Source organism: Babylonia areolata, chromosome 3 (genome assembly GCF_041734735.1).
Source record: "Babylonia areolata isolate BAREFJ2019XMU chromosome 3, ASM4173473v1, whole genome shotgun sequence".
Taxonomy (NCBI): domain Eukaryota; kingdom Metazoa; phylum Mollusca; class Gastropoda; order Neogastropoda; family Buccinidae; genus Babylonia; species Babylonia areolata.
This window is the reverse complement of record NC_134878.1, coordinates 101,497-124,000: the sequence shown is the minus strand read 5'-3', so window position 1 is coordinate 124,000 and position 22,504 is coordinate 101,497. Positions and strand designations below refer to the sequence as shown.

The window sequence follows — 22,504 nt, the reverse complement described above, 5'->3', positions numbered from 1 at the left end:
CCTCCTCCCCCCCCCCATTCCTCCTCCTCCTCCCCCCGTTCCTCCTCCTCCTCCCCCCGTTCCTCCTCCTCTCCCCCATTCCTCCTCCTCCTCTCCCCCATTCCTCCTCCTCCTCCCCCCCCCATTCCTCCTCCTCCTCCCCCCGTTTCTCCTCCTCCCCCCGTTCCTCCTCCTCCTCCCCCCGTTCCTCCTCCTCTCCCCCATTCCTCCTCCTCCTCTCCCCCATTCCTCCTCCTCCTCCCCCCCCCATTCCTCCTCCTCCTCCCCCCGTTTCTCCTCCTCCCCCCGTTCCTCCTCCTCCTCCCCCCCGTTCCTCCTCCTCTCCCCCATTCCTCCTCCTCCCCCCGTTCCTCCTCCTCCTCCCCCCGTTCCTCCTCCTCCTCCCCCCCCGTTCCTCCTCCTCTCCCCCATTCCTCCTCCTCCTCTCCCCCATTCCTCCTCCTCCTCCCCCCCCCATTCCTCCTCCTCCTCCCCCCGTTTCTCCTCCTCCCCCCGTTCCTCCTCCTCCTCCCCCCGTTCCTCCTCCTCTCCCCCATTCCTCCTCCTCTCCCCCGTTCCTCCTCCTCTCCCCCATTCCTCCTCCTCCCCCCGTTCCTCCTCCTCCTCCCCCCGTTCCTCCTCCTCCTCCCCCCGTTCCTCCTCCTCTCCCCCATTCCTCCTCCTCCTCCCCCCCCCCCATTCCTCCTCCTCCTCCCCCCGTTTCTCCTCCTCCCCCCGTTCCTCCTCCTCCTCCCCCCGTTCCTCCTCCTCCTCCCCCCGTTCCTCCTCCTCTCCCCCGTTCCTCCTCCTCCTCCCCCCGTTCCTCCTCCTCTCCCCCATTCCTCCTCCTCCTCCCCCCCCCCATTCCTCCTCCTCCTCCCCCCGTTCCTCCTCCTCCTCCCCCCGTTCCTCCTCCTCCTCCCCATTCCTCCTCCTCTCCCCCATTCCTCCTCCTCCTCCCCCATTCCTCCTCCTCCTCCTCCCCGTTCCTCCTCCTCTCCCCCATTCCTCCTCCTCCTCCTGCTCATCTACGTCTCTCATCACCCACCCCCATCTTGTTGTGCATTTGTCGAGTGCTGCTTCCATTTTATGGGTCTGATGGTCGGCTTGTGCGTGATGACCCATCTACGCTCCGCCATTCTGGGCAAATGAGCGACAGTGTCTTTCTGTTTTTGGTAACACAGTAGGAAAGTGTCATTGCTCTCATACCGCTTCTGGGCAAATGAGCGACAGTGTCTTTCTGTTTTTGGTAACACAGTAGGAAAGTGTCATTGCTCTCATACCGCTTCCATGACACGTCTCGTTTGCTGTCCATTTACTTAGCTAACTCTGTACAACGACCACAGAAGAAACACATGTTGATGGATGAATACAGACATCGTGGAATGGATGGATGAGAGAAGAAGGAATTGAAAATTAAATGAATGTCCTTTAGGGAGGTGGGGGTGAGGTGGGGCGCTGCCTGGCGTCTTCATGTTTCTACAATCACAACCCTACCTCTAACTCAGACACAGCTTGCCGGAATCAGGAATGTGGATGCTTGATCTCATGCTTGTGTGTATATACACGGAATGGGTGGAGAACTGGCAGGTCTGGACTGAGATGTAAATATTCAGAATATCTGACGCTTTGAGCACTACGGCTATGACAGAATGTGTGCAGGATTGTGACAATACTTATATCTGACGCTTTGAGCACTATGGCTATGACAGAATGTGTGCATGATTGTGACAGTACTTGTGGCAAATGTTCCTTCTCGCCCCCCCCCACCCCCATCCCCCCTGCTTTTTCAAATTCTACAAGACCAGTGTTAACAATTTCAGTCCCGCTAAGCCCTGAGAGGCCTGCTGAACGACTATAAACAATAAAGGATAAAGACTGACTCTCCACATCTTCACGGAGCAGTCACTGTGTCGTTGTTCTTTCCGCAGCGTGGTGACGGAGGCCTGCTGAACGACTATAAACAATAAAGAATAAAGACTGACTCTCCACATCTTCACGGAGCAGTCACTGTGTCGTTGTTCTTTCCGCAGCGTGGTGACGGAGGCCTGCTGAACGACTATAAACAATAAAGAATAAAGACTGACTCTCCACATCTTCACGGAGCAGTCACTGTGTCGTTGTTCTTTCCGCAGCGTGGTGACGGAGGCCTGCTGAACGACTATAAACAATAAAGGATAAAGACTGACTCTCCACATCTTCACGGAGCAGTCACTGTGTCGTTGTTCTTTCCGCAGCGTGGTGACGGAGGCCTGCTGAACGACTATAAACAATAAAGGATAAAGACTGACTCTCCACATCTTCACGGAGCAGTCACTGTGTCGTTGTTCTTTCCGCAGCGTGGTGACGGAGGCCTGCTGAACGACTATAAACAATAAAGGATAAAGACTGACTCTCCACATCTTCACGGAGCAGTCACTGTGTCGTTGTTCTTTCCGCAGCGTGGTGACGGAGGCCTGCTGAACGACTATAAACAATAAAGGATAAAGACTGACTCTCCACATCTTCACGGAGCAGTCACTGTGTCGTTGTTCTTTCCGCAGCGTGGTGACGGAGGCCTGCTGAACGACTATAAACAATAAAGGATAAAGACTGACTCTCCACATCTTCACGGAGCAGTCACTGTGTCGTTGTTCTTTCCGCAGCGTGGTGACGGAGGCCTGCTGAACGACTATAAACAATAAAGAATAAAGACTGACTCTCCACATCTTCACGGAGCAGTCACTGTGTCGTTGTTCTTTCCGCAGCGTGGTGACGGAGGCCTGCTGAACGACTATAAACAATAAAGGATAAAGACTGACTCTCCACATCTTCACGGAGCAGTCACTGTGTCGTTGTTCTTTCCGCAGCGTGGTGACGGAGGCCTGCTGAACGACTATAAACAATAAAGGATAAAGACTGACTCTCCACATCTTCACGGAGCAGTCACTGTGTCGTTGTTCTTTCCGCAGCGTGGTGACGGAGGCCTGCTGAACGACTATAAACAATAAAGAATAAAGACTGACTCTCCACATCTTCACGGAGCAGTCACTGTGTCGTTGTTCTTTCCGCAGCGTGGTGACGGAGGCCTGCTGAACGACTATAAACAATAAAGAATAAAGACGGACTCTCCACATCTTCACGGAGCAGTCACTGTGTCGTTGTTCTTTCCGCAGCGTGGTGACGGAGGCCTGCTACCCGTACAGCAGCGGCAAGACCAGCATGGAAGGGGAATGTGGTCTGCCCATCAGGACAAGGGGCGGCGACTGTCCCAGTGGGATCGCCTACAAGAAGGAGAAGCGATACAAAGCTTCGCCACCCTACAGGATCAGGCCTCTGGTGAGTACAGGGTGGGGTGGGTAGAGGGTGGTGTGTGGGGTGGGTAGAGGGGGGGTGGGTAGTGCATAGGGTGGGTGGAGAGTGGTGTATGGGGCTGTATTGGTCCAGCTTGGTATTGGAGCGTCCTTTTGATGTCGGTGTTATGTCCAGTTTGTCAGTCCTTCCTTCTAAAGCTGTGTATTTATTCTTATTTTATTTGTATCTCATGTCAGGGGGTCATTATTCGTACGGGTTTTAACCCGGTAACCGGGACAACCTGTTAGGGGGGGTTTTGCCGGCGAAAACGGCACCCCCAGGGCCCCCTTTCCCGGGGAAATGGGGGGGGGGGGTGGGGGGACCCCGAAATGGGACCCCTAAAAGGGCGTGGGTAGGGGGCCACGACGGGCCATCTAGTATTTGTACTTTTGTGATCCCAAACCCCTTTGGGCCCCCCGGGGTGTTTTTTCTACCTTGTGCGAATTTGGGAAAGGGCAAAATTTGCGGAAAAAAACCTATGGGTTTCAAGGGAGGGGAAGGCGTTACGAACCCCAATGGGGAGTGGGGAGGAAAGGGATGAGACCCCAAAAAGGTATTTGGTCATCCATGCATCCGTGCCCCTTCCTCATTTGGTCTCGACTTTGTTTGCCACGGGAAAAATTTTTGGGGGGGGGGACCCGGGGACGGGGGGGAGAGTGGGGGTGGGGAGGGGTTGCCCCCAAAAAATTCTTCCTTTAAAAAAAACCCCGTGGGGCCGCAAGTACCCGGGGGGCCTTCCCAAAAGGGGACCTTTAACCTTAATAAATTTCCTAAACCCCCAAAGTCCTGGGGGAAAGGGGGGGCGAGGGGGCCGGAAACAAACCGGGTGGGGGGGTTTACATTGGCCCAGTGCCAAAAGCCGAAGGACCTGCACGAAAGGGGCCCCGGGATGGGTTTCGTTTTTCGTCGGAAGGGGGAAAGGGGGGCAAAGGGGAGCTTGGGGGGCGGGGACCCAGCCTTTTGGATATGCATCCTGGCTTCTTTTCCCCGGGGCGGGAAAAGGGGCAGAAAAAGGGGGTTTTAAAATTGGTGCCCCTTTCCCCCCCTGGCCAGTTAGGGGTGGGGGGGACCCTGGTCCGCGGCCGGAAACCCCAAAAGAAAGAAAAGAAAAAAAAAAGGGATGCATTTCTACCATTGGTGTTTGGGAAAACAAAAGGGGATTTGGCCAGAGTAACGTGGACGCCCCCAAAGGGGGAAGAAGGGCACTTTTTGCATCCAACTGGGAAAAAATTTGGACATCCACCTTGAGTGGGGTTCGGCTTGAGGGAAGGCGAGCTTGTGAACGGGGATTGGTTACCCTTTTCTGGATTGGGGACGGGGAAGCGAAGAGCGATGGGCTGGGTTGGTTTTGCAGTAAAAACAGCATTGGGTAGCAAGTAGTGGAATCCCAAAGGGGTCAACGATAGGTTTTAGGGATTAAAATCCAGGGATTGGCCGAAGCACCCCCCTTTTCAGTGCCTACCCCCCAAACCCTTGCCCAACCCCGGATAAATTTTAAAGGCAAAAGTTCACGAGGCCCTTCCTCTGCCCATTGCTGCTTTTTTCCCTTTAAAGCGGGACAAGTTTTCATTTTTGGGGATTAAGTAGAGTTGGCCTCGGGTTTTCCCTCCCCTGGGTGAGTGAGGGGAAAAAACGGTTGTGGGCCATGAACCCCAAAATGGTTGGGTTTTTTGTTTGATTGGAGAGACAAAATGCTGATAACCAAAAATTTTTCGGCCCCTTTCCCGTAAAGGGGGTCAGGGGATGCCCTGCTCAAAGCTTTGGGTCTAAAGTTTAGTAACGTCGGGGAAAAGGGGGTGGGCAAGTTGGGTGAAAAAAAGGCCCTGTGGGGCCGAGTGTTGGACAGACCTTCGTTTAAAGTCTCAAAGGGGAATTTTCGAACCCACCCCAAGGGGCCCCCCCAAGGGCCCAAGGCCCCAAAAAAGGTAAACCTCGCAAAAGCTAAATAACATCAAAAAACGTCCTTTGTGGGGGCTGGGAAGACCCGTCGGGAAACCGTTCTGGAAACCAGAATGTGGAGTTGAAGGGGCCCTGGTGAGATGATAATATTTAACAGTTCAGGCCCCTGGGACCATGCCCCGAAAGCAAAAAGGACTTTTTTGGGTTTTGAAAGCCTTTGATAAAATTTCAAAACAGTTTGGATGAGAAACCCCCGTTCCCTTAAAGCTACCTGAGAAACCCCAAAGCCCACATAAAAACCGGATGGGTACGATGCCACGCCGGAAACTGTTAAAAAAAATTAAAGCCAGATGCAAAATAAGTGGGGAGTACAAAATGATGGACCCGGGGATTTGTTGACAGGCACGATATAAAAGAGGTTTAGGGATCCCTTTAAAAAGAAGTCTAGGGCCCCCTTCCCAGGATCCCCCCCTTCGGTGAAAGTTTTGGGAAATACCTTGATCCTGAGAAGGAAAAATTTCCCGAACGTGGGCTGAGCATTCAACAGTGTCTTAAATCCCCTTTTCCTAAATAAGGGTGAAGCCTAGCCGTCTCCACAAGCCCCCATCAAAAAAGCACGGGGGCCCGATCCCCAAAACTTTTGGGGACCAAAAAGAAAAGGGTTGTACCCTGGAAAAGCATGGTCAGATAAATACCAGCCGAGGTTTACAAGGAGGGGCACTGTGTGATGGGGAAGCCCCATCAGTGTTATTCGGTGGAAAAAGAAAAAGGACCCTAAGGATTTCAAAAGAATGCATTATCATTCCCTTGTACAAGCGAAAGGGGGCCCGGGAAAAAGATACTTCCCAAGGAAAACTACTAACCCTACAGACCCCTTGAAAAGGGTTCATTTGCTGAGACCCAAATGTTTTTTCCCGGGAAAAGAGCGCGGAAAACCCCCGAAAAGGTTTTTGTTGAAGGAAGTGAAGGAAATGTCAGGAGAAAATGTGATCTTTTTCCCCCAATGTCGCCTAAAAAGGCCTTCAAAAGGAGTAGGGGGGGACTGTGGAGTTTCAGGGCCCAAAGTACGGATCCCGGGAAAATTTTTTTCCTTGGTCACCTTTCCCATGAAGGCATGCAGGTCGAGTCCAGGACAATGGGGGGAAACTCTGTCCTTTTGCGTCAAATGGTGTCAAAAAAGGTGGGTCCTGGTTTCCAACGTGTTCACCCTCATGTTCTTGAAATGCTTTTTTGGTTTGCCTTTCAGAGATGGCGGTTTTTGGGAAATGGGCCCTAAAGTCCCGAAAGAGGGGGAAAAGTTGTTTAACTCAAAAGATTAATGCAAAAAAAAAGGTCATGCAGCATCAACAGAGATTTTTTTGTTTGTGATGATTGTGCCCTAAACGTGGTCTGAAGCTGAAAAGAAAATTCCAGCGTCGAAAATTTGCCACTCCCACAGGAACTTCGGTTCCCAACGCAGAGGGAAAACTGAAGTTCTCCATCAGCCACCCCCGGGAAAAACCCCTACGTTGGGGCCCAACATCACGGTAAACCCGGCCCGAAAAACTAGTGGGTGGAGCGGTTAAAATTCCCTTGGCCGCCATGTCCGAAAATGCGCCATGACGATGAAGTGAAGCCCGGATTGCAAGAGAAAAGCGAAAATTTTTTGGGAAAGGGAATCGGCCAAATTTTGGGAAACCGAAGGGGCCATTAGCCTTGAGCCAAGCAAAAGGTTTTTACGAGGGGTAGTTCTCCCCCATATTTTAGCCTGCGAAATTGGCCCGGAAAAACCAACGACATCCCAAGAAGGAACCCTTCCAAAAAAACTCCCTCAGGAAGTCCTGAAACTTACGTGGCGGGGGAACAGGCCCCGGGACACAGGGGGTTGCTGCCAAAAAGGCCACCTCCCCGCATCTTCACCTTTCCTGTTTGCAGTTCAGCTTCGTGGGCGGGACCCGTGGGGCATGCCGGGACATCGGTCCCCAAAAAGGTTTTCTTATGGGAGGCGCAAAAAGGGAGGATCACATGGAGGCCCAAAAAGAAGGCTTCAGAGTTTAACTCTGAAGTCTTTTTAAAGCTTTTTTGATTTCACCCTGATCCGGGAGGAATCTCCCAGGGGAAACCGGGGAAAAATGGCGCATGTGTGCAAAAAGGCCCCAAAGTTTGTCCCGAGGAAAAACGGGAAACTGAAAGAGTTTTGTTCAAAAGGGGGGCCCAGAAAGTACGGGGAAAACCCAAGTCCCTGACAATGTTTATGCCTGTCTTTGTTGCCCAACTGTCAGGAAATTTCGTGCGCAGTTTGGATGTTCGCCATTGCGCATTCCCAGATAGTTTCCCATGAGCTTCCCCCCCACCCCACCACCACCCCCCCCCCCATCCCAGTGGTTTACAACGAAGGTCATCATCAAACTCGATGGCCCCACCCCCACCATTTGAAACCGTTTTTTGGTTTTTGGGGTTTTCTGCATGTTTTTGGTTTTTGTTCAAATTTTAAAATTTGTTGAAACTTGTTGACGGAGGGGGTTTTGTAAAGGGTTTGGGCAAGAAGGTGTTATGTAAAAAACTCTTTGGTGGGCGAATTGCTGCTGCCAGCAACCCCCTTACTGCTCCTTAGGTGAACAAATATGCCCCCAGGCTTGAAAAACGGGGTTTTGTTAGCCAACAAGGGCCTTACGTTTTTTTTTCCAATTTTTCCCTGGGTTTCCTTAACGATGTTTGGTGAATGGAGACCCAGAAAAAAACATTGTTTTTTCTTTTTCACGCCCGCAGGCATCTTCTCTAAAAAGGCAGGATTTCATTTTGGTTCCCAGTGTGTTTCCCCCCCAGTTTGGAAAGGGGTAAACATTATTCTGTGAATTCATTCAAAACCCCAGGTTCTCTGAGCCTGATAAATGTTGTCGTTTTCATTGGGTACATGCATTTGTTCTAGTTATTTGGTTGGAGTCTGTTCAAACCTTAGTGAAGCACAGCCGAGTACAGCTGTGAAGACAGGCTTTCTTTCCGGGTCATGGTGAACACATTCCAGATTACTGAAGACCACATTCTTGTCGTTTGGGGACCAAACATGTGCCTCACGCTGGGTTATATATATATATTATATATATATATATATATATATATATATATATTGGGGTAGTGTTGTCAGAGCATGTACCACCGCGGCAAAACCGCTCATCAGAAAGTCTAGACATGCACCCATCCACCCGAGTTAACAGTGACAGTATACACACACTCTGTCGGGGGTGATTACTAATGACTGACTACTATTCTCATCAGGCATGTGAATCCCCTTCCCCGCCCACTCCCCTCCCCCTCCCCCCACACAAATAGTCTGTGACCATCATACCTGGCTAAGGTGTTTACTTACAGGGCGGTCTGTCTGAACAATGATGCAAGTAATTCATTTTGGAAAAAAAAAAGGTCTCCAGCATTGCTTTTGGGTGACTGGAATGTGCTTGATTTGTGAAGCATCATTTCAACGTTTAATGAACTGCTTGGCAACTGCCCGTGTGAGTTTGTACTTGTGAATGTGTGCTTGGAAAGAGATAGAGAGAGAGAGAGAGAGGGAGAGAGAGAGAGATTACCGATTCTGGATGCAAAAGTTAGAGCATAGCTACTGGTGGTTGCTTCACGAACACTCGAGGTACTTAGAACCAGATGGGTATCTTAACAGCGGTAAGTGTGCCAAGCATTAAGCAATCTTCCTAAATAAGTCGACGGAATTAGGAGAACACTTGGGAACGTTCTAACCGTTTTAAAGCTTTACTAAAAAGTTGCCCTTGCGCAATTGCGCTGGGGGGTGGGGGGGAGGGGGCGGGGAAAGGGGGCAGGGAGAGTGTGGGAAACGTTTATTGCTCGTCATCGTTTGTGTCGTTTGCTACGCAACTGCCCCCCATTGAAGGAATGGGGGTGGGGGGGGGGAGGGATGCTTGGGGGGGGCTGTGGGGGGGGGGGGGGGGGGTGGGGAGGACGTGGGGGGGTTGCACGCTGCAGTCTGGCCTGAAGCACCGGCTGACGGCGGCTCATTATACTGTCCTGGGTGACTTGTGTTGGCTATGGGAATGGTGGCGGCGGGTGGATTAGGGAAGGGGGAAGGGGGTGGACGAGTGAATATGCGGGGTGGGGGTGAGCGGGGGGATTCGCCTGTGTGAACGGAATACAGTCATTACCCCCCCCCCACCCCCCCCCACACACACACACACTTTTTTTTCCCCTTACGCGCTTTTGAGTGTTTTAGATGTGATGGAAATGGATGACACGATCAGCCTTTGTTCAGCCAGACGTCTACATAACCTACTCGTTTTGGAGTCCACGTGTTGCACGTGTTGCTCTTTTCAGACACTCAGACACTCTCGCTTCTCAGTTTGAGTGGTGTACGTGTATGCCATGCATGCGTTCGTGTATGAGAGAAGGGGGGGGGGGGAGGAGATTCAAGATTCAAGATTCAAAACTATATTACTCAAGGATAAAGATTTTAGGCATCGCCCAGTCTTCCAATCTGTCCTGTGACAACAATAACAATAACAGAGAGACAGAGAGAGAGAGAGGAGAGAGAGAGAGAGAGAGAGAAGACAGACAGACAGACGACAGACAGACAGACAGAGACAGAGAGAAAGCAAGAGAAAGAGATTGAGCGATAGGGGGAAAGAGGGGGGAGAGTCAGACAGAGAGAGAGAGAGACAGAAGGGGAGACAGAGAGGAACAGAAAGAGAAAGAGAGAGAGCGAGAGAGAAAGGGGAGAGGGGAGAGAGTCAGAGAGAGAAAGAGAGAGAGACAGAGTAAGACAAAGACACACACACACACACACACACACACACAACAAATACAGAGAGAGAGAGAGAGGAGAGAGAGAGAGAGAGGGTCGTTTCCACAAATTAAATGGCCATGTGCCCAATCAACCATCAGTCTTCATTTCATCCTTTCTCTTCCCAAACTGTTTTTGCCGACGTCACTGCAATTTGTGAAGGAAAGAAAAACTCGAACAATAGACTCACACATCAACCTAATTCTTTTTGCGACAAAGCTTTTTACGTCACACGGTGATACTGGCAAGACTAATCATCACTCTCTGAGCTATCGTTTACGTCACACGGTGATATTGGGCAACACTATCCATCACTCTCTGAGCTATCGTTACGTCACACGGTAGACTTGGCAACACTATCATCACTCTCTGAGCTATCGTTTACGTCACACACGGTGAATACTGGCAACACTATCGTCACTGTCTGAGCTATCGTTTACGTCACACGGTGATACTGGCAACACTATCATCACTCTTCTGAGCTATCGTTTACGTCACACGGTGATACTGGCAACACTATCGTCACTGTCTGTCACACGTGATACTGGCAACACTATCATCACTCTCTGAGCTATCGTTTACGTCACACGGGGGATACTGGCAACACTATCATCACTCTCTGAGCTAACCCCCCCCCCCGGCCCCATCGTTTACGTCACACGGTGATAATAGCAGACCTAATCATCACTCCCCTGAGCTATCGTTTACGTCACACGGTGATACTGGCAACACTATCATCACTCTCTGAGCTATCGTGTTACGGTCTCAACAACGGTGATACTGGCAACACTATATGAGCTTATCATTTACGTCACACGGTGATAACTGGCAACACTATCATCACCCTCTGAGCTATCGTATATCGTCACACGGTGATACTGGGCAGACCGAATCAACCATCCCTCGAGCTAATCGTTTAGCGTCACACTGTGATACTGGGCAACACTATCCATCACCCTCTGAGCTATTCGTTTACGTTCACACGGTGATACTGGCAACACTATCATCACCCTCTGAGCTATCGCTGAGACAGCGAACAGAAGAAACACGTCATCACAGCAACGATGTAAATGCCAGAGTTTGTCATCAAATCTGATGGTTTGCTGTCTGTTAGATATACGAGTGCGCCTGTGGATGTGCATGAGAGTGTGAAAGCGTGTGCGAGTGTGCGTGTGTATGAGTGTAGATATATCAAGCCTGCCCGCACCGTATGTGTGTGTGTGTGTGTGTGTTGTGGTGTGTGTGTGTGTGTGTTCGTGAGTGCAGAGCAGGGGAAAACAATATGCTTTTCCCCCCAGAATTGCGTGACTCATAACATGGGTCTTTGGCAAGTATCCCCACACGGTTACATCTGGAACTGTCTTTTATCGTCATTATCACCAGGGCAAATCTGATGCTGATGGTGGTGGTACTCTAGGGGAAGGGGAAAATGCACCATATATATCTATATATATATCTATATATCTATCTATATCTATCTATCTATCTATCTATCTATCTATCTATATATATATATTTATATCTCATACACACAAAACACACACAATATATTATATATATATATATATATATATATATTGTGTGTGTGGTGTGTTTGTGTGTGTGTGGTGTGAGAGAGAGAGAGAAAATGCACTATATATTTACTTATTCATTTATTATTGGAAGAGAGATGAGAGAGAGAGAGAGAGAGAGCGAGTGTGTGTGTGTGTGTGTGTGTGTGTGTGTGTGTGTGTGTGAGAAAGAGAGAGAGAGAGAGAGAGAGAGAGAGAGAGAGAGAGAGAGAGATGCACATATATATATTTATTTAGAGAGAGAGGGAGAGAGAGAGAGAGATAGAGAGAGAGACACAGAGAGAGAGAGAGAGAGAGAGTGTGTGTGTGTGTGTGTGTGTGTGTGTGTGCAACAACACGGAAACACGGTTGGCGAAGTCTGTTCAGCGTCAGAGCAAGTTCGGTGCCGATCATGTAGGTAGTCCGAACTTACATTGGTATCAATGCCAAGAGTTATACTTACCAAATCTACCTCACCACCTTCTTAGCGATAACACTTACCAAATTCTACCTCACCTTCCTTAGCGATAACACTTACCAAATCTCCCTCACACCTTCTTAGCGATAACACTTACAAATCTCCCTCACCACCTTCCTTAGCGATAACACTTACCAAATCTACCTCACCACCTTCCTTAGCGATAACACTTACCAAATCTACCTCACCACCTTCCTTAGCGTATACACTTACAAATCTACATCACCACGTCCTGGCGATAATCAACCCCTTTTGAATGTGTTTGGTTCGTCTTATATATCGCTTCCCCTCTCTGTGTTTCCAATAAGTGAACTAATTTGTAATGTAAAGTGCGGGCAGGCAGATTTCAACACAACCAGTCAGAAAGGCGTACACTTCACCCAAACAGCCACACACAACACACACCGGGACAGGTGAAATGTCACGTCACATTCGGCACAAATCAGTCAATGTGGATGACGTAGTTTCAGCATCACGTGACCGAGTTCTCGTGCTTTTCGTTACTCAATCCACGTGCAGCAGAAGAGGCGGCAATGCGCGTGCACTGAAAATGTGGTGCTGTGCAACACACACACACACACACATATCCCAAAAACCCGGTGGTGTGTTTTTCTTCCATTTCTGTCTATTGTCACGGCAAATTGAGTTTCGCTCGCGGAGTCCCATGCGAAGCACATTGGCATGAACAGCATGTCAAATCAAACACACACAACGCGGCAAACACGAACAACACGCCCACGCGGACGCACTGTACCATAGGCATTGATTGTAACCCCAGCAACTGCCTGTAAAGTTGTGGACAAAGAAAGAGAACCTTATTCTGTTATCTGTTGATGCTAATTGCGCAGCCGATCAGTGATCACACAAGGCCATATCAGGGCTTAAAAAACAAACAAAAAACCCAAGTATATTTATACATCGTTCCTGTGCAACTGTAAAAATAAAAATAAAAAATAGAAAGAAAAAAAGGCCACATGCACTGTAATGTCCCCGAAAACAAACCCCAAGAAACGCTTTAATGTTTACCTTCCGTCAAATTTTTCAGTTAATATACGGGGGAAGCCTTCTGAACATCAATATGATTACATATAAAACAAAAAAAACAAAAAACAAAAAACCCACCGAAATCTTACACAATAAAAGGGCACCCCACCCCCCACTCCCTCCCACACACACAAATCCCCACAACGGTCTATCTACCACGCTACAGGCCCAAACAAAAATACAACACAGTGTACCAAATAAACTACAAAATCACGAAAAAGACATAAATATCGGATGTCTTTCTAGAAAAAACAAAACAAAACAAAACAAACCCAAAACGTCTGTGTGTGTGTGTGTGTGTGTGTGTGTGTGTGTGGTGTGTTGTGTGTGTGTGTATGCACGCACGTGCATGTAAATGTCTGTCTTGTCTGTCCAATTATATATGTGTGTGTGTGTGTGTGTGTGTGTGTTGTGTGTGTGTGTGTGTGTGTGTGTGTGTGTGGTGTGCACACGCGTGCATGTAAATGTCTGTCATGTTGTTTGTCAGTAATGTTGTGTGTGTGTGTTGTGTGTGTGTGTGTGTGTGTGTCAAGTCAAAAAATGTTTTAATTGTCAGGCCTCTGGCCCATAACAACAGGAGTCACAGCAAAATGTAGCGTGCAAACATGTGTTCATTTACATATCATTAAGGCAATTTTTCCTCAAAGTTAGTGCTTTATAGATATACATTGACAGTTTCCAGATTGTTTCAGAATTTTCGCTAGCTAAGATAGAAGAGTCTGGACAATGATGGTCTTCTGAAGTATTTAAGTGGTATTAATTCTGTCTCAATTCCGTATACTTAGGACATACAAACAGAAAGTGTATTTCATTTTCAATCGTGTTGGAGCAAAAAAGGACAGGAACTATCAGCATTATTCAAATTTGGCTTGTACTGTAAATAACGATGTTTAATTGGAGACATACCCCATTCTAAACTTAGCAAGGCAATTTTGAAAGTTAACATTCCTGAGCTGATATATATAAGCTTTAGGAGTTATAGTTTGGTTGAAGCTTGCATACATTTGGAAGAAATCGTGACCTTCAAGTGCAGTATGCCATTCTTGAGTGGAAGAATAATTAGTCTCTGTTTGAATTATGAAAGAAATATTTCAACATCCCCACACCTTGTGTTTCCCAAACAAAGCCAAATCCATAATGTATAAAAACATTACAAAACCGAACACGCCCATGTAACAAAATTTTGACTTTGCAGAGATAAAAACATATAATAGGCTTTTTTTGTATATCTGTTTTCGTTCATGCATATTCAAAAGCCAAAACTTAATGCATTTTACAAAAGCATTGATAAAAAGTTGGTATCTTCCTGTTTCTCCTATACCAAGTGTTTTAGGTGACTTTGGCCTCACACCCAAAAACGTTTCAATGCTGATAAGTGAATTCTTTCAATGTATTTTTGTCAGCATTTTAAACCCCAATTTCAGACCGTACATCAGTATTGGCTGTATCTGACAACCCAAACATCTTAAAGAATACCTGGGGGAAAAGTTCCAATGGACCAAAGTACTTTTATTATTGCTGACACTCCTTTCCTTGCTCATCTGCGAGAACATAAGTTTGTGGAAGATAAATTCCGAGGTATTTATACATTTTAAACCAGTTTGCAATTTTTATTTCCAAATGACCATCTTTTGTTTAAAGATAAATCCCCACCATTTCTAAAAACAATCATTTGATTTATCTAAATTAACAACTAGATCAAGTCGTTCTGATGTTCTGTATACACATTCAACTGATTTTGGGAGACCAATAACGCTTCAGAGAATAAAACAACATCATCTGCGAAAAGAAGAATAAATAACTCAATAAAGTTGGCTGACAGCTGAATGCCATCCCTGCCACAAAGAAGAATATCTTTTGTTAATTTTAATTAATAGTGAAAAAAGAACTGGTGAACGGCCTCCTTGTTTAAAAAACCGCGTGGCACAGAAAAGCTTCAGTTACGCACCACTCGTGCGAACTCTTGCTCTGACAACTTATATATACTTTTCGGGGCCCTTTTAGACCTTACCGTTTTTTTACCATTTCATGCAGTATTTTCCATAATTTTTCCCTACACACTGAGTCGAAGGCTTTCCGAAAATCAATAAAAGCTACATATAATTTTCTGTTTACTAATTGTTTCTGTATCATAGCTAAAAGGGGTGAAAATGTGTTCGAATGTGCTGTGACCCCCTGAAGCCTGCTTGTTCCTCCCCAATAATGTTACTGTCTTCATCCATTTTTGTGATGCGTTTGTTCAAATTTAAAACTGTACAAACTTGCTAGAAATATTCAAAGTGATATACCTCTATAATTATCAGCATTATTCAAGTCACCTTTCTATGTAGTGGCTGTATAATTGAATAGACACACTCATCAGGAAATAAACCGCGATCAAAAAGAAAATTAAAGAACTTAACAAGGAAAGGTGTGATTTGTTCTGATGTTCTTAAAGAATTCTCCTATCAAGCCATCTGGTCCTGCTGCTTATTGCGTTTTAATGCTTTTATTGCATCCCGAACCTCATCTGGCCGAAATAGACCTATTTAAAGTTTCACGTTATCAGTTTCATTCGCGGTATCTGTGTCGTTCTGAAAACTATAATTCTCTGTTGGAACACTTTCAGGATAACTAAAAACATTTTAAAGTGATCGTACCATTCTCCTGCTGATGGTAGTGTGCACTCCGGCCCTTGGGCGTACAGCGCGAATGGTGTCCCAAAACTTCTTTGGGTTATTCAAATTATTCTGTAGAATATTGACTGTATTCCCCTTTGTGTGGTCGCTTCTTTTTTCTTAGAAGCTCTTTATATTCTCTTCTTTTTTTTGCGTATGTGTTTCTGTCGTCATCGAGGTTTTCTTGCTTTGGCGTGTATGTATTGTCATCGTTTGAAAAACGAGTTTTACAAATTTTTCTTAAACTTGACGGAGTGATTTCCTTTCTTGTCTACATTCTTTATCAAACCATATATTGCTGTTTTTCGTTTCCAATTACAACTGTTTTTTCAAACACTCGCCGCATGGCTCAGATATTCATTAAACAAATAAGTGCTTCATTAAAGTTACTTTCGATCGAAGCTGTGGCTCTGCCACAATAAGTCTTTTGCGTAATCAGAGTGTATCCTACACATAAACTCGGTTTGCTTTTCTTCATACCACTCTATACTTATGTGTGTGTGTGTGTGTGTGTGTGTGTGTGTGTGTGTGTGGTGTGTGTGTGTGTGTGTGTGTGTGGTGTGTGTGTGAATGGACGGCAATGCAGAAAACATGAAGAGACAACAAAACGAAAAGAAAAGGGGAAAAGACAGAAACAAAACGACAGAAAAAGGAGGAATTTCCAGCACAGGTTTTCCAGAAAGTGGGGATACCTGTGTGTTGTGAAAGAGCCCACCGACATCCTCACAAGTGGAATGTTAATGCCTTTCAAATCTACACATTCCCTGATTGTCTTTGGCTCCTTGTTTGTTGTCTTGTCAGTTTGGTCGTTAGGCAGTTAGTTGGTTTGCCCAACTGGAAAGCGGTGGAACCGGACATGAAAGACTAGAACCCATTGCACAGTCCTTTGAAATGCTGAAGCTAGGCATGACACATACAACCGATTATATACCGATTTTTTTTAACATTCCATCGGAGCGTCGAATATTTGGATTTCAGTGGAAGCCAAAAACAAGCCCTGACACAATCAAGCGCATGCCAAACAAACAACGAAGAAAACAAACAAAACGAAAGTGAAAGCAAACAATCTACAGAATAAAAACAACAAAAAAACACAAAAACACACACACACACGAAAAGAACAGCCACAGGCGTGCAACACACACATACACGCGCGTGCGCACACGCATCTTTTACACACACACACACACACACACACTATATATATATGTATATATATATATATATATATATATATATATTATATATATATATATATTTATATATATTATAATATATAATAAGTTTAGAATATAAATATATATACCGCACACATATACACACACGCGGCGCGCGCGCCAACCCAAGGAGAAAAAGCCAAAAACACTGGCGTAAGATTTATGGTTGGGGGATGCGCCAAACAGTTGCACAGCATGGGGAAAAAAAGAAAAAAAGAAAAAGAAGAAAAAAAGAAGATGAGAATTTACGTCATTCTGTTCCACTGCGTTCACCAGACAGGCAGCCAGAACCACCCCTCCTCTATCCTGCTCAGTGCAGCTTCGCAAATTTACGACGGACAGTCCAAAGAACGTGTCGAGGTTATGTCAAAGCAACGCCTAAAATGTAAAAACAAAACAGATTCCATGCACCCAAACACTTCATAAAAAGGTAAAGCTCCCACTGCCTTTTTAAAGGCACAGGGGCGATGATTCATATCCACTGTTTCCAGGGCTCGACATAGGAAGGCATGGCCATTACCTTCCTTCAGCTGTTTTGGCATTGACCAAATAAAGTCAGGTACTCGTTCAAACCTGGGTGGAATAAGGGAAAGTCACGTGTTTCATCAAAACCCAGTGACGTTTTTGACGGAAAGAATATTATACACCTCCCCACTCCAGTCAGTACTTTATTTTTCATTTACTATTTGAATTTGTCTTCTAGTTATTCATTCGATTTATTTATCTAGTCTATTATTCTATGTATTTATTTATTTATTCGTGTATTTATTTATTATCATTATCATCATTATTATTATCATTATATAATTTAATCAATCTAATTAATCAATTATTTATCTTATTTTGCCTAAAGACCTGACCAAGTGCGTTTGGGTTACACTGCTGGTCAGGCAACTGGTTAACAGATTTGGCGTTGGGTTACGCTGCTGGTCAGGCAACTGGTTAGCAGATTTGGCGTTGGGTTACGCTGCTGGTCAGGCACTCTGGTTAAGCAGATTTGGCGTTGGGTTACGCTACTAGTCAAGGCCCAACTGGTTAGCAGATATTGCGTGGGTTACGCTGCTGGTCAGGCAAACTGGTTAGCCAGATTTGGCGTTGGGTTTACGCTGCTAGACCAGGCAACTGGTTAGGGCCAGATTTATGGTGGTTGGGTTACGCTGCTGTCAGGCAACTGTTTAGCAGATTTGGCGAGCATATCTGGATTGGTCCTGAACCGCAGTAAACGCCTCCTTGAGCAAAAGGAATTGAACTGTTAAGCCATCATTATGCCGCTTATGTAAATTAAAAAAAAAAAAAAATTGCAATTCAGCCAGTCGCATGCCGCCATGTAAAAGGAGATTGCAAGTCAGCCAATCGCATGCCGTCATGTAAAAAGAGATCGCAGTTCAGCCAATCGCGCGCCGCCATGTAAAAAGAGATCGCACTTCAGCCAATCGCGTGTCGCCATGTAAAAAGAGATCGCAGTTCAGCCTTTTAAAGTGTCGCCATGTAAAAAGAGATCGCAGTTCATCCAATTATGTGTCGCCATGTATAAAGAGATCGCAGTTCAGCCAATCGCGTGCCGCCATGTAAAAAGAGATCGCAGTTCAGCCAATTATGTGTCGCCATATAATAAAAGAAAATCGCGTGAAACAATGTTAAAAAAAAAAAAAAAAAAATCACAGTTCAGCCAATCGCGTGCTGCCATATATATATATATATATATATATTATATATATATATATATATATATATATATAAAAGATCGCAATTCAGCCAATGGCGTGCCTAGGCTGCTGCATGACGAGATAAACTCGTCATGGCAAGCATGTATGCTTCGCTGCCTGCATGACGAGATAACTCGTCATCGAAATATTCTGACTTTTCCCTGGTTTGGGCATTCACTGTCATTGGCAAAAACTAGTGGTAGCTTAGCCTGGGGGAATCTCTCTAGATTCTATTCATAGCTAGAAACCCCTTCTACTCATGAAGCAGTCCTTTATTTGAACGTTTTGGTTGGGTCATGTCCAAGGGGTTTGCCTGACTTCTCTCCTCGCTCGTCAACAAAATGTCGGACTGACGCCGTGCTCAAGACATGCGATCGTGACGAACTAAATCAACCAAGATTTCTTTCTTTAGCTGATGCTCAGAAGGAATTGAAGCGTAAATTCGAAGAAGATAGTGATGAACATTTTAGGACGATTGATAGAAAATAAAGGGAGTAATCAAGAGAGTGGCCAAGATGCGACTGTCAGTGAGTGATGCCGGCTGTACAGATGTTAGCAGACGACAGATGACCGAATTAGCAGCAGAGCGATATTCTTGGCACGCAGCCAACGCGGTCTGATGACAACTGAATCAAGTGACCGTGTGAGAGGGGTGAGGAGGAGGGGGTGCAGACTGAGGGGGCGTGGCCTCACATCCATCGTATCACTTGGAGAAGTCACAATGTATTGTGTATCTATCTCTTAAAAAAAATATATATATATATATTGTGGTTGTTCTAGTATGATTTTTTGTTTGCAGATATCCCTTTGTCCAGAAAATATGATGTTTTTGTGCAAATTACCTGACTAATGTTTGTAATGAACAAGTTGAAAATGTGACAAAAAACAAAACACTGATTTCAAAACAACAGCATGTCACTAAAAATATATAAAATGGGGAAAACAGCATGTGTTTTGTATTCTTTATTCATTTACCTTTCAGAAAATATATACTTTTATGGGTCTTTCTCCAATAACAAAGAGCACAGAATTTTTTGAAAATTTATACCCGTTTTTGTTTAAAAAACCCTGGCAAATAGATTTCACTTAAATCTTATTTTCCTGGCAGCGAAAGGGTTAAAAAAAATCGCATTTCAGCCAGTTGCGTGTCGCCGCCATGTAAAAAAAAGATCGCAGTTCGGCCAACAATGTGTCACTATGTGATGAAAGAAAATAAAATTTTAAAAAGTTCAGTCAATCACGTGCCACAATGTAAATTAAAAAAAAAATCACAGTTCAATCAATCACGTGCCACAATGTAAATTAAAAAAAAAAAAAAATCACAGTTCAGTCAATCGCGTGCCCCAATGTAAAAAAAGAAAAAAAATTCTATGGCAGTTTAGCCAATCGCGTACCGCTGTATAAATAGCCTAGCACGTGGACTGCATGAGCCTGGCTGTGAGACCAAGCAGTAGACGAGAAGGCTTTGCACTTGGCGGAGAAACCGACATTGTTGTTAGGGTGGGTGTAAAGTCTGACCAGCAGTGTTGATCCCTGGCCAAAGAAATAAGATTTTCTTCTCTCTCCAGTTCCAAAGCAGAAACAAGGCCAGAAGACTTTTTTAGCGTAAGGTGTTGCCGACACAGCTGAACCAAGACGTTATTTCACTTCTCTTCACTTGCCAAGGCGGAGGGCGAAACCTAGGTTTTTAAGTGGAGAAGTCTGCCACAGGGTGGGGGTAAGGGGTCTTTAAACCTCCACGAGTATCCTCAAACTCAGTAGTCTTCGTAGGGGAAAGAGTTTAAAGCAACCCATTTGGAGAGGGGAGGTGGATAATGTTGACCACAAGAAAGACGATCCAGCAACAACTCCCGGAAAAAAACAGAAAAAAAGGAGGTGGGGTGGGAAGGGGGTCAGGGAGAATCGTTGAATAACTGAAGGTCAGTCAGGACATTAAAATTTGGGCCCAAGGTCACCTTCACAACTTCTGAAGTTTCGGTGATTTGCTATACACCTTCTTTGCGTACGCATCACCTGATGTGGAGCGTAAGTCCAGATGTTGATAGTCTCTTTCAAAATGTTATGGGAAAAAAAATCATGAAGTCTGTTCTGTCAATCTGCTACTTCTGTTTATCCAAACTGCTTCAAAATGAGTCGGCAACCTTCGCGAAAAGTCGCTGTATGAGAGATGTATCATCCACACACACACAAAACACACACACACACACACACACACACACAACACCACTCATATGCTTACACACACACATGCTCACACACACACACACATACACACTCACATACACGCACGCACACACACACATACACGCACGCGCACACACACACACACACTCACATACACACACGCACACACACACACACACACACACACACACACTCACATACACGCACACACACACGCACACACACACACACGCACGCACACACACACACACTCACATTCACGCACGCACAACACACACACACATACACATGCTCACACACACACCATATACACACTCACATACACGCACACACACACACACACACACATACAAGCACCGCGCGCACACACACACAACCACACCACATGCTCACCACACACACATGCACACTCACATACACGCACGCACACACACTCACATACACGCACGCACGCATACACACACACACACACCACTCCCGAACACGTGCTTTCTCTCTCCCTGTGTCTCCCAAGTCCCACACAAGTCCCCCACCCACGATGCCTCCTGTTGACGGCTGATGTAGCGTCTGACAGCTTGTCATGGCACACACAGACAGCTGACACTTTTCTGTCAGACAAGAGAGAGAGAGAGAGGGACAGAGAGAGAGAGTGAGAGAGAGAGAGAGAGAGAGAGTGGAAGAGAGAAAGAGAGGACGTGTGTGTGTGTGTGTGTGTGTGTGTGTGTGTGTGTGTGTGTGTGTGTGTGTGTGAGAGAGAGATGTGAGGGATGGGGTGGTGAATGAATGAATGAAGGTTCTTGAGAAAAGACAGACAGACACACACACAGACAGACACACACACAGACAGACACACAGAGACAGAGAAAGAGTGAAAGAGAGAGATATTTCAAACGAGATGGAGTGAGGGAGGGACAGAGACAGACAAACTGAGACACAGAGATAGACAGATAGGTGGGGGCTGGGGGTATAAGTGATAGACAGATAGGTGGGGGCTGGGGGGTATAAGAGACAGATAGGTGGGGGCTGGGGGGTATAACAGATAGGGGGTGGGGGGGGGTATAAGGATAGACAGATAGGTGGGGGGCTGGGGGGTATAAGTGATAGATAGATAGGTGGGGGGCTGGGGGGTATAAGAGATAGATAGATAGGTGGGGGCTGGGGGTATAAGTAATAGATAGATAGGTGGGGGGCTGGGGGGTATAAGAGATAGATAGGTGGGGCCTGGGGGGTATAAGTGATAGATAGATAGGGTGGGGCTGGGGGGTATAAGAGATAGATAGGTGGGGCTGGGGGGTATAAGAGACAGATAGGTGGGGGCTGGGGGGGTATATTGATAGACAGATAGGTGGGGGCTGGGGGTATAAGTGATAGACAGATAGGTGGGGGGCTGGGGGTATAAAGTGATAGATAGATAGGTGGGGGCTGGGGGGGTATAAGAGACAGATAGGTGGGGGGCTGTGGGGTATAAGTGATAGACAGATAGGTGGGGGCTGGGGGTATAAGAGACAGATAGGTGGGGGCTGGGGGTATAAGTGATAGACAGATCGGTGGGGGCTGGGGGGTATAAGAGAATGATAGGTGGGCTTGGGGTATAAGTGATGACAGATAGGTGGGGGCTGGGGTATAAGAGACAGTAGGTGGGGCTGGGGGGTATTAACAGATGGGGGGGGGGGG

The 22,504-nt window shown here is 46.3% G+C and overlaps 1 protein-coding gene across 1 annotated transcript in view; it reads left to right on the top strand.

Annotated features, from left to right (window-relative positions):
* LOC143279648 (putative peptidase C1-like protein F26E4.3) overlaps positions 1-22,504 on the top strand; it is a 119,905-nt gene that overhangs the window by 70,585 nt on the left and 26,816 nt on the right. The window contains exon 7 of the mRNA XM_076583671.1: positions 3,135-3,297. Within this exon, the coding sequence (XP_076439786.1) occupies positions 3,135-3,297 (163 nt within the window). The remainder of the gene's footprint in view (positions 1-3,134; positions 3,298-22,504) is intronic.